The sequence below is a fragment of the Watersipora subatra genome, chromosome 5 (assembly GCF_963576615.1).
Source record: "Watersipora subatra chromosome 5, tzWatSuba1.1, whole genome shotgun sequence".
NCBI classification, from domain to species: domain Eukaryota; kingdom Metazoa; phylum Bryozoa; class Gymnolaemata; order Cheilostomatida; family Watersiporidae; genus Watersipora; species Watersipora subatra.
In genome coordinates this window covers 61,722,328-61,735,526 of record NC_088712.1, presented here as the reverse complement: position 1 = coordinate 61,735,526, position 13,199 = coordinate 61,722,328, and the positions used below count along the sequence as shown (strand labels likewise).

Below are 13,199 nucleotides of genomic sequence, written 5' to 3'. Positions count from 1 at the left end.
GATAATGAGTACTAATCCGTTTACGCACTCGCAAACAAGAGGGTGGAGCTTTCTCAAACCTTGACATCGCCTAAAAGCTCAATACTAGAACACTATAGCGTTAAATAGTAAAAACCAAAACTGTTTAAGATTTTAGGCCATGTTTTGTACCCATTATTGGCTTTTATATTATTTAGCTTCAGAACATAAACTAGCTCCAAGTAAGAGAGCCAAGCCGGCGTTCCCGTTAACAGTTCAAGTTGGCGCCAAATCCGAAAATAGCTGTTTCTCTCTGGAATTTTTTTAACAAATAATTAAAAATTGCTGGATTCTCGTTGATCTGAATTGTTTTGCTATGCCTCCTAAAGGAAATGGTAATACACGTATTTTAATACGTACATTCTATAGCACTTTTAGTAAATTTGTAACTGCTCTGTCTTTCCAGTATGTATGTGGTACAATTCTACCGTTTTAAACATTAGCGAATTTAGGCTTTTGATAACCACCACATACACTTTAGCTCAGTGCTTTTGTTTAAAGTCGATGTAAAATTACTGGAGTGAGCTAGTAGCAGTCATGTGTTAGTGTATTTTCCATAGACTTTCTTGTTGGTTAAAAGAACGTGACTGCATTTTAAGTTTATTAGCCGTCTATTTTACTATTCATAAACGACATTCTAGAGAGGGTACACTGCTCCGTGACTCTGTTTGCCGACGATTCACCTCTTTACTAGGCTGTTTCATTCACCTTAAACGTTACATTATTCCAACAAAACCTATCTGAACTTGAAACATGGGCATTAACATGGGAATTGAATTCAATGTCAACAAGAGCAACATCTTAGTGTTCAAAGGCCTCATTAAAGTTTCAATGCCGTTATACAACAAGAGGAAAGTACTTAAGCAAGTAGCACAAATTTGTTACCTAAAAGTGACCATTTTAGATTCAATAAGCGTATACAATCTAAAATTACAACAGCTAAGAGGCAACTAGGAACATGAGGCATCAAGCGTGCACTTCACTGGGTGCCTCAGAAGGCTAACCTTTTAGCATATGAATCTCTTTTTCTGCCTCATCTTGTGTATGCAACTGCAGCCTTTGATCCAAGTAAAAAGGGAGAAATGGCTAATTTGCAGCAGGTTCAAAACCAAATGTGAACGTTTATAACAGGAATCACTAGAAGAATCACCTATGCCATGGAAAAACATTATATCTTGCTACAGCAAAGAAGACAGCAACAGTGTCTGCTAATGAAAATCCTCAGCGGAGAAGAGACCCATCCTGCTCTAACAAATCATTTGTTGAAATTACGGATTGACCAGACAACTTCATCAAAACTAAGGCTCAGTCTCTGGGCCATCCCTCCTCAGTGCTAAAAACGACAGTCTCTATCACAATAGCTGTCTCTCAAAAACTATCAGAAAACTTAAATAAATCAGCAAAACAAAAACACTGAACTTGCCGGTACTGGTCTGAATAAATACTAAATATGAATCAAGCTTTTGGAAACCTGGCCTAAAATTGTTTATACTGGCATTTATCTGATGCATGTCTCTTGCACTCTTAGGTGGTATAACATGAATAAATCTACGAACTAATGCGAGGTCCAATTGAACAACCCTATTGTGGGCATCTGGCCTCGATTGATTGAGGACTGTTCACAAAAGATAGACTGAGCATTATTAAATTGCAAAAAGTTCTTTTCTATTTATTTTATTTTGATTTTGGCTTTTTAGTAAGAAGACATCTCAAGCTATAGTTTCGTATCAAAATCCTGTGGTTCTGTAAAACTTGAAAAGCTTTTAATGAGCAAAAGACCATGATTGCTTCAAATTAAAAGTCGGTTCACAAAAAGCACAACGCATTGCAATTGCTAGCTTCATCAGTATAGATGGCTATGGCATTCATTAGTCTCCCAGCAGCCATGTTGTGTATTCAGCTACTAGCACTTAATAATTCTGTCTGTTTCCAACAACTGCTGCGAAAAAAAAACTATGAATAAATTTTTTGCTTTTCTTGAGCAAAGATGCAAATTGCTTAAGTTCTGTGTAAAAGTAGAAAGCAGTGTAGAAGTTGACAAACATTTCCATCATGGTAATATCACATCCTAGTCATAATCAATTTGAAGATAGCGAGCATTGCTGTTATTTATTATTTTATAAACTCAGGCACACTTGCATATATTTTGGGGGAGCTGAGTGGTGGGGAAATGCAAGCATGAACGAAAAGAGAGAGACCATATATATTTTGCTGTATATAACTGACTCGGATGAAGAACTTATCATCCTCCCAGTTCTTTACTCATTTTTCTCTCAGCTTTTGCTCTTCCGTCCCTCTTACAATGTAAATGCTTCTACAATTGTACCCGTGCAAAGCAACTGAAAATCAGTCTTCTTGACCTCTTGTTTACAGTTTAGCGTTTACCTGTAAATAGATCCTGTAACCACACATGCTCCTGACACTCATCTAAAGCACGCGTTAAGGTAGCAAACCTGTAGAGTAGTCGTATGTTGGTGAAATTAGAGAGACACTATTGGGAAAAGCATTTCACAAATTTTGGTAAGATGGTAGATCTCTTTTACTCTGACCTAAAAGAAAAATACCTTATAGGTCTGTTTTATGAGCATCTATAGCAAACTGCTATTGGTGTGTACTTGATGGGCAAGCTTAGCAGATTTGGAAAAAACCACAGTTTTTATGAAAAACCCGATAAAAAAACCAGGTTTTTTCGGTTTAAACCGGTTTTTATGGTTTTTATAATTTTACCAAGGTTTTTACAATTTTAAGTCGAATTAACATCACTTACTATAGCTGCATGATTGAGTATTGAACATACATATGTGGAATCATCTGTTAAAGATGGTACTGTGGGAGTTGTTATTGGGAAAAAAGAGAGAAAACATATGGAAATTTCAGAATGAGTCTTAAATCAAACATGATCGATGAAATACAGAGCAGAAATCTTATCACATAAAGTGAATATTTTACATACAGCTCTATGTATAAGTAAAAACTTTAATCTCAGTGATTAGTCGTGTGGTAGTGTAGAGCAGAGCATAATGCAGATGCATTGCTAGTGTTTGGAGCTGTGGCAGATGACTCAACTTCTATCACTTGAATATTAGCATCACTGCATAATTGGTGTTTTCAGCTTGACATTTTGCTACGTGAGCTTTAAGCCTATCTTCGTGACCTCGCGTTACGACAGCACACCTATTACATTTTGCCTTAAAACCTTTGCCTTAACACCTTTGTCTTTCAAAACTTTTCAAAACACAACAAACTTGATAAACTGAATTGTAACAATCCAACTACTTTGGCTTGTGCACAATGAATAAAATATTAGTTTGCAAACTTGAAGCTTTTGCCCAAAAGGATTTTATTGTTTTACAGTCATTTGCAAAAGTTTAAGACCCCTTCCAGTTACACACAGCTTTTTGGGCTTATCGATGATTGCTTTCACACTATGATATTTTTTAGTCTAAATGCTGCTTTCAAATCATCAAAGCACATTTGTGGTCTCATTAGGGATGACTTTGAGTCATAACTTGATGTCTTGCACAACTCACACACTACTCAGTTGCATTACACTACTCAAAGCGATCAAACACCCGGATAATTTTAGCTTGCAATTTCAACACAAAATTGGGCAAAAAAACATTACTCTTACCAACTAAAAGAGCTCAAATAGTGGCTTTGAAAGGAGAAGGGTACTCTGAGCGACAGCTAGCAGAAAGATTTTACTGCAGCAAGACAGTTGTACACCAGGCCATCACAAGACAGCAAGTGACTGCTTCATTCAAAGACAAACAGCGCAGTGGCCGACTCCGAATAACAACTGGGAGGACAGAGAGCATGGTGAAGAGAATTGTGGTGCACTCACCAAGCAGCTCATTGATAAAAATTAAGTCTGCTTCGGAAACAACAGGTGCAAGAATCTCCAGAGCACCATATCAAGGAGACTATGCAAGGATTTCCAACTTCCATCGAGGAAACCTGCCGCTAAACCGAAGTTGACACCAGCCATGAAGAAGAAGCGACCGGACTTTGCCAGTAAGTAAAAAAGTTGGACCGCAGATTATTGGTCCAAGATTCTTTTCTCAGATGAATCAACATTGCTACTGTTAAAATCCCGACAGCAGCATGTAAGGCGGCCTAGAGACAAGCGCTATATTGATCGGTACACTGTCATGGCAATGAAGCACCCTCTGAGTCAAATGGTATGAGGTGCAATGTCTGTGATCGGAACTGCAGGTCTAGTCTTCCTAGAGAAAAACACCACCATGAATGGAGAAAAATGCCAAAAACTCATTGAGGATAAATTGGTCTTGCACATGGGTACTCATAATTGTACAGTCTTCATGCATGATGGTGCACTATCCCATCGATAAAACATAGTGACAGAGTTTTTGAAACAAAACAAAGTCGCAGAGCTTGACTGGCCAGAAAGCCGCCCCGACCTCAACCCCATAAAATAACTTGTGGAGGATATTGAAGAATAAAGTAGCAGCAGAGCAGCCAGGAAGTCTTGAGGCAATGAAAAAAGCCATAAAAGTTTTATGGGTGAAGGAAATCAGCCGTCAGTATTGCCGCACCCTGATAGAGAGTATACCAAGGCGTCTAGAGGCTGTCATCAAACACCACAGTGGCCACACCAAAAGTTCACTTGGAATAGATATAGCAGACTGATATTCTGTTCTTAACATGTTTAAGGTTGAGAAAATATTATTTTTATCAATCAATTAGCAGGAACTAAAGCAATGTAAAAAAGTACCAACAACGCGTGACTTGATGATAATTACAACAGTGGTCTTAAACTTTTGCAAATGACTGTAATTTCAAATTACAGTGTACCCTCGAGATACGATTACCCTGATATACGATTTTTTCACCTTACGAAGTCAAACATTGTGAGATCTTCACCTCGCTATACGAATTTTATTTCAGCATACGATTGTGAGAAAAGTTTCGCCCGAGTTAAAATTTGGCAGTCGGTGTGCTCATAACGCACGTCGAAATAAAAAAGACACCGAAACATAGTTTGCCGAAAACATTTTCAGAACGTTTAGAAGAGACACGATGATCGACTTCTCTCATGTCAGCATTCCATGTGGAAAATTACGTGTTAAATACACAAGCGAGAGCAAATATTCATTTGTAGCTTTATTATATCTTTTACTATAAACTTTCAAGTCAGCATACGTATATAACTGCAAGTATCTACATCTAATTCGTTAGCTATGGAATCTGAGACCGACACAAACGTTACAAAACGAAAGAAAAATGATTTATATGTCAACAGAGTTGGGTGTCGTAAATAAGAAGAAGGCATCCGTATTATTAACATTGTCAAGGAATATGATCGCAACCAATCAGCATTTGCAATTATTATTAAAACAAGAACTCCATTAAAGCAAGCACAAGAAGAAGCTTACGACTGAAGATTTGAAGGAGTTAGAAGGCCATGCACGCGATCAGCATTCAAAAGGAGCAACCAATTAGTAAGGGCGAAGAGGTAGAAGATACAGAAAACCCCCACATTGGCAGAAATGTTTCAAGTGTTTAATTTACTGATGTAGAATGGTACATTAAAACAATAAATGTATAATATATATTATTTATCTCTTGTGTGGCACGTTTTTCATATTTTATTCATTTTGTTTGTTTCCTTTTGATTTTGTTTTATTTTCTTGTTTAACCATGTCTTTACAGATGGGTTGTTATCTCCTATGTGAATACAATTCATCGTATGTATGTAACTCATATAACTAGCTACTCAAGATAGTTAATGCATTCACATTACTTTCTGAAACTTGTTAAAGCCTTGTCCTCTAGTGTATAAATACGTACCAACTTTTTACGTATGGTTACATTGATTCTTGTGCACGTTTCATACAAGAAAAACTACTGTAGCACCTTCTCTGGATCTTTTTACAAGCGTTAGCTAGCTAGCAGTTTTCTGCATTGCACCAGCATTTTTTCCTTTAAATCAGAAGAAAAATTGGACAGGACTAGACAACTTTCTTTCACCTGCCAAAAATTCAATTTCATTACGTATTAAATTAACCTTCAAGTGTACAACAACATAATTAACATTGATACGTTTTTACCTCTCTGCTTTATTCGCTACATGTACCAGCTAAAGTCACATTACTCCAAAGGTATGTACGTCCTGTATAATAGTAAATAAAATTTCATTTGTCTTTTCGGTAGCCATTAAATGGTCAGGTGTGTGAGAGGCCGCTTTCGATAACTGCATCGCTCGGCCTTATTGGATTCTGGTTGAAAAAGGTTTCAACCAGATACGCTAAATTTTATAATGAAAGTGAAGACAGAAACTTATGAAGGATAAATTTTCGTGATAATAAGTTGAAATTCAGTAAACTAATTTAGAATACATACTAAAACATAAATTAACATACTATTTTGTTACTAATTTTCAATATGTACCGCATTTTTATAAAATTTTGAACGATTTTTACCTTGCATTTTTCCATTGTATAATTACAATGGCTTCTATACCCCGACATACGATTTTTTCACCATACGATGCAAACATTGGAACGGATTAACATCGTATCTCGAGGGTGCACTGTATAAGTAATCCTTTCTCACTGGCCAGACATGAGAAAGTATTTATTCATTATTAGAAATGATGATTGGATTAGTTTATTTCACATGGTTTTTATATTTCATCAGTAAAGAGATCATCATATCACTTGATAAAACCAATTGAAAATGAAATTCACTAATTCATTGTTGTGCTAGGATTTCATGTAGTTTCAACTTGAACTCTGCCATCAATTTGCTACTGTGTCCTAAATAAACTTCCACAGCTGATAATTATATATAATTGCATTTCTACTTCACATGAACCACTAGGAGCTTAAAATATTATGTTTTTCACAAAAAATAATGACTAAACCATAAAAACCGGTTTTTTTCGCGCTGGTTTAAACCGGGTTGAAACCACTCGGTTTAGACCATTGGTTTAAACCGAGCCAACCCTGAAGCTTAGTGTGTACTTTTGGAATATTGTCACAGAATTACGATATAGCAAACAGCGTTTGCTGATTGCTTTTGTCTCTTCAGGCAGTACATTTGGAGCACAGTCTGTTAAGAAAAAAACGTAGTGAAATATTTTGTAAATTCAATCTGAGCACATTGATACTAACCTTTGTTACTGCTATAAGGAATTTTTGTTGATGTTGAGTCTGCCGATAGTGTAAATTATCTTGAATACACAGTGAATAAGTCTAGTACTAACTCTATTGTTGGTAACAAACTAACGATGCAATTCTATAACAGCACAAGCAAAAAATTGAAACTCATAGGCTCGTAAATAGAGACCTAGGTTTTTTCACTGTCACTTAGTGTCCTCTTGTCATAGTATTGTTTTTTGCTTTGTTAGCCAGAGGTAAAGGTAAGTCCAAAGCATATCAACTTGCTTCAATTGATGCCCAAGGACTCACAGTCAAGGATTTGTATAAAAAGGAATGGAAGATTGGCAAGCCAGTTGGTAGTGGAGGTTTCGGCAGACTATATCAGGTTGGTAGTTGTGATATTCATATTAGACTGTTGAGTCAATGGATATACTAAACAAAATTAGGACTCCAAATCTATGTTGACTGGTAAAGTCTTGATTGGGTCAAAAAAGATTCTATTTTTTCTGAAAATAGTTTAAACATGTCTATTTTATTACACATCAAGCATATAGTTTTATGTTCCAATTAACACTATAGAACACAAAAAATTAGTCGTTCTTTTATGAAAATTTGATCAAAAACTACTCCACATGATAATCTTGGTAAAAGGTTTACTGGCTTACTGTTGTTGGCAGGTAACTGATGTATCAAATGGCACTGGCTCGAACTACGTTATAAAAATAGAACCTCATGACAATGGACCACTTTTCTCAGAACTCAGTTTTTATCAAAGAAAGGCCAAAAAGGAAAAAGGTGGGTAAAACTGTTAATCCCAGCCCTGTGATGCATACTTCAGATATGTACAGTAGCTGAGCACCTGTTTTATGCGGCTGTTTTTACTGGACTGAAAATCTTACAATGTTATAGTAATAGGGCACTACATGCTATTGCTAGGGTGCTACTCCCTGCTACTTATGTCAGTGGTGACAGTAGTATCCACAGTGCTTGTGACTGTAAGGGCTGACCCATACTCATGATGCCAAAATTTAACAACACCTATTTTTACCTGTCATTTGACATATCTCCTAATAACAACACCTGTTTGTACCTGTCATTTGACATATCTCCTAATAACAACATCTGTTTTTACCTGTCATTTGACATATCTCCTAATAACAACATCTGTTTTTACCTGTCATTTGACATATCTCCTAATAACAATACCTGTTTTTACCTGTCATTTGACATACCTCCTAATAACAACATCTGTTTTTACCTGTCATTTGACATATCTCTTAATAACAGCATCTGTTTTTACCTGTCATTTGACATATCTCCTAGTAACAACACCTGTTTGTACCTGTCATTTGACATATCTGTTAACAACACCTGTTTGTACCTGTCTATTGACTTGTCTCCTACTACAATTTATTCAGTGGAGGAATACATGGGGGCGCAAAGGCTTAAAAAACTGGGAATGCCTCTCTACATAAGCTCAGGCCAACATGAACACGATGGCTGCAAATATCGATTCATGGTCATCCCTCAATACAAAACGGACCTGCAAAAGTTATTCCTAGACTGTAACAAAAAGTTTCCTTTAAAGATCGTGCTGACTGTAGCCCTCCAAGTTGTGAGTATATATGGTTAGCTTTGGCTGCCTTCTAGAGTGTCAAACCTCTGCCTGTAAATCTAAACTAATTTTGCTGATAGACCGACCAGATACAGTCAACATCAACTTAGATCACTTCATCGTATAACAAAAAGCATGTACAGTCATACTTCAACTTACGAGCTTAATGCGTTTCGAGACTGAGCTTGTATGTCAATTTACTCGCATGTTGGTGCAATTTATTTATATATAGAACAATTAAATATATATTGATTGGTTTCTATACTCTAAAAAATGCAAATAAAACACTCAAAACAAGATATTGTAACAGAAAAAACATGTTGGTTATTGTCCTAACTTACCACATGCTTTCAAAAAGCAACAAATAAAAATAATGCAAGGAAATGTGATTAATTAAAATGTAAAATTATATACGTACAGTAGCAGCTAACGCTAGCATTTGCCAGGGAGGGAGATATAAGTGTTATCCTTCATTATAACAGTTGAATTTGATAAATTTGGATTTTATCAAAGTCTGAAAAAACAAACTTAAAAGCAAACCTAAAAGCAAACTTTCATTTTTAACTTAACGTAATTAAAATTTCTTCGGCGTTCATAGTTGGAAGTTTCTCGCTGGTTAGCTAATTTTTCCTTTGTTTCGCTTTCACGACTGGCCGGCCGTTTTAAGATAAACCTATCTAAATACGTTTGCCTTTGTCGCCCTTTCAACGTGTTGCGATTAGGACGAACACTGGTGTCGTCACAAAGGGTTAATGCACGACCACTAGCCAACTTGCCCGAAAGTCTATTTTTATAATTTTTATAGATAGCACCGGCCTTTTTACATAGGCCTTTTCGCCTTTTAACCACCGGCCTTTTCGCCTTTATTGAAACATCGTTTCAGTTACGCTGTCACCGACCAATTGTTTGTCCTTTATCCGATGCCAGAGCAGTCTCACCATCAGCGGTCGTGAAGATCGCTGCGTCGTTTAGAAACTATGGTTAGTCCTTTTGCAAACTAAACGTCCTGAATATAACCCTTCGGTTTGATAATTGGGGATGTATTTCTGTCATATTGCTGAGCTAGCTCAATCACGCATACACATTTCGCATATTTTACAATAATTCTCCGTTTAATATCAATTGTTATCATTTGCTTTTTTTTTGCATTATCTTTCATTTTACTGGCAAACTTTCAGTCTACGCACCGTACTTTTAATTCAGATAATTCTACACTGAAAACTGCGCACAAAAAACACGGTGCAAAAGTATAACCTGAGTAGTTGAAAAATACAGAGTGACGCTGTTCTCATAAAACACCTCCGGTATACTTGGCAATTGAATCACGCGCTCGTATCTCAAACATTGCTCGTATGTTAGTGCTAAAACTTGCTTAAAAGCTGGCTCGTATCTCAAGTTTCTCGTACGTTAGAGCACTCGTATGTTGAAGTATTACTGTACAAGTATTTTTCTCGACATGTGAAGAAATTTCTAATATGGGTGTCTAAAGTTTGTTGAAATATTGTGGTTTTATAAATCAGTAGATGTGCATACAGCCCTCTTCCGCATTGTTTTGCTTTATGTTGTTCAAATAATGCAATAAAGAATGCTTGTTGCTTTCACTCACTAGTATTACATCCATCACAGGAAAATTAGTGTGAGCGGAAGTAAAGGGGCTAAAAGGAAGAAAGTGAAGCTTTTTTTTAGATTTAGGGCAATTATTAAAATGGCAGCAAAAATCTTCAGATAGATTTTTAATAAACTCATAGAACTCGTTTAGTATTCTTGTGAAAACTGAGTGATATTGATGTGAAAAAAGCCTAAAACTATCGAAACCAGAATAAGCAGCAGCCTAGGAGTGTTAAAGGTAGACAAACATCACTCTTAGTTGAACTTCTGCTTCGAAGATGAACTTGCAGGTAATTTTTGACACATTTATCAGAAAGTATCGGTATTTTTCTATCATTGGAGATTGATTTTTATGTTGGAGGCGATCAGATTGCCAGGATGCTTCAAGATTGAAATTAATAAAACTTGATTGCGGAAACCTTCAGATCAATTGAAAATGCGATTATAGCATCATCGCAAAGAGATCGACAGAAAAGAGCCGCTTAACATTTCAGCTTGACGGCAATAGCCGATATCAACTATTGCGACGATAACAACTAGTGATGTTATTTTGCAAAAGCTTTTTCTGTGCGTTTTAATCGCCAACATGTATTTTCGATTTTGATCCTGAAACAACCTGGAAATTAGATCACCTCAAGCATCAAAAACAATCGCAAATGATAAAAAACAGATACTTTCTGGTAAAATCTACTAAAATTTTGTGTAAGTTCATATTTATATATTTGTTATTCTGACTGATATTTGACACAAATGTGTTTGTCAGGCACCTGCTTTTGATGTCACCGGTACTACCACATTGGTGTTGACTGTTACATTGCTAGGTTTTCATTGGGTAATTCTGTTATGACTTAGAACACTATTTTGACTTTTGAAATTATCAAACTTTCAAAAATGATGAATAATTTTTACAATCAAGCAATAAGAAAGAAGCATTTGAAATGTCATTTCTTTTATTGGAAAATATAGATGAATATATAGATCGATAATATAAAACGGATTTAAATATAGACAATAAGATTATATTATATATTACTCGTGGTCAACCTACGCTCAATCATTTTACTGTGTCCATAAGGCTGTTTACCCAAACACCATCCTCTGTAATCCCAGCTCCACACTTGCCTATACGCTGTGTCTTGTAATGTCTGTAAATAGGTGCCTTATTGTAGCTGGAGGTACTAGAATACCTGCACACAAATGACTATGTGCATGCCGATATAAAAGCTGCCAACCTGCTACTGGGGCTAAAGGATTCACACCAGGTCTATCTTGTTGACTTTGGACTCGCTCGTATATACTCCAACAAGTAGGCTCAAGAGTCGTTTCCCCTTTCATCATACCTTTTAGCTTAAAACTCTAGTAGAATATATTCACCTTTTGTTGTCTGATTCTCTTTTTGTTTTCTCACGGCTCATTTTCAATGACTATATGTCATCATTACTCTCCACTGTTACTAAGTAACCTGTAGTTAATGCGCTGTCGATGTGTGACCCACAGCGGAGTTCACCAGCCATATAAAGAAGACCCACGCAAGGCTCATGACGGCACCATAGAGTTCACCAGCCGAGATGCACACAAAGGCTGTGGTGAGAATGTAATATATTGCCACTATTTTCTCTAATTTCTTTTCTGTCATTGTGTGTCTTGGATTTCTGCAATAAAACTTATCCTAGAGTTATTATTTTATGGTTATTGCAGCGCCTTCAAGAAGAGGGGATCTTGAGATCTTAGGCTATTGTTGTATACAATGGCTGGTATCTCAGCTTCCCTGGGAAACATGCCTCTCACTACCTGAGGGAGTGCGGGCTAACAAAGTGTTCGCTATGAAAAATGAGTAGGTACACTTGTTACCTAACATTAAATACTGCAGTCTGTTTATCTCAACTGCAGCTCTCTCTAGACTTCACATGATTTTACAAGCTTTAATAGTTGTCTTACCTTGTCGACTGTTTAGGAATTTTGCATGAAGAGCACACAATTTCACGTTTAAATGAATTTGAAGTGACAATGAAGTTACTCCTAAGGTTATTTACAAACATTTTGACTGTATTCTACATTTTCCTTTCCAATTCTTTGCCTCAGCGTTATAAAATATTTTTTCAAGGAAGACAATGGTCTAAGACAGAATGGCAAAGAATCGGAGCAAAGCCTGTAGAATCTTTTATGGTTCACAGATGTCAAAAATAAAGAGTTATTTTCAACTCACCATTGCAATGCTTACGCTATAGTAATGAATTTTTTTCATTGTCTCCAGTTGGATGTCTGCGCCATCACATCTGTTTTATAATTATTATTTATCTTATTATTATCACTCTATTATTGTTTTATCTCTTTTGTTATTTGAGGGAAGTTAACTCGCTAATCTTTGTGTTTATTTTCTAGGTTTATGACTACCACGTCACTGAAGAAGTTAGCCTCACGTAAGTAAGACTAGGGAGGGGGTTCCTAGACAGCCCTTGATTCATTTGGAATTGTTATTCGTGTGAAGCACATTCTTTATCAATGAGGCAGAAATGCTTCAACCAGGAAATGAATTTTGATTTAACCAAACAAATGCCATTTTAACCTACTTTAACTTTTTATTGTGCTTGTCTTAGATGATTAGTCATAGGAGGGTGTGACAGAATGTGTTAGAATTTGACTAAACTAAACTATAAAGCCTTTTATATCTTAAGCAGTAGGTTATCTGAAAGTCACACCGATAAGTTATGTTCAAAAGCATTAAATTTTGACCCAATGCAGACAAGAGACATAGTATTTGTTAGGGCATTACAATGAACAAGCAATGCATTACATCGTGAATGAAATTTACTATGTCACTATAGTATCATACA

At 36.2% G+C, this 13,199-nt stretch overlaps 1 protein-coding gene across 2 annotated transcripts in view; it reads left to right on the top strand.

Annotated features, from left to right (window-relative positions):
- Positions 1 to 264: 264 nt before the first annotated feature.
- Positions 265 to 13,199, top strand: part of LOC137396523 (serine/threonine-protein kinase VRK1-like) — a 36,644-nt gene continuing 23,709 nt past the window's right edge. For both annotated transcript variants that reach the window (XM_068082829.1, XM_068082828.1), the window contains exons 1-8: positions 265 to 353; positions 7,391 to 7,527; positions 7,820 to 7,937; positions 8,561 to 8,757; positions 11,535 to 11,671; positions 11,863 to 11,951; positions 12,064 to 12,199; positions 12,748 to 12,785. In XM_068082829.1, the coding sequence (XP_067938930.1) occupies positions 335 to 353; positions 7,391 to 7,527; positions 7,820 to 7,937; positions 8,561 to 8,757; positions 11,535 to 11,671; positions 11,863 to 11,951; positions 12,064 to 12,199; positions 12,748 to 12,785 (871 nt within the window). In that variant the 5' untranslated portion in view covers positions 265 to 334. The remainder of the gene's footprint in view (positions 354 to 7,390; positions 7,528 to 7,819; positions 7,938 to 8,560; positions 8,758 to 11,534; positions 11,672 to 11,862; positions 11,952 to 12,063; positions 12,200 to 12,747; positions 12,786 to 13,199) is intronic.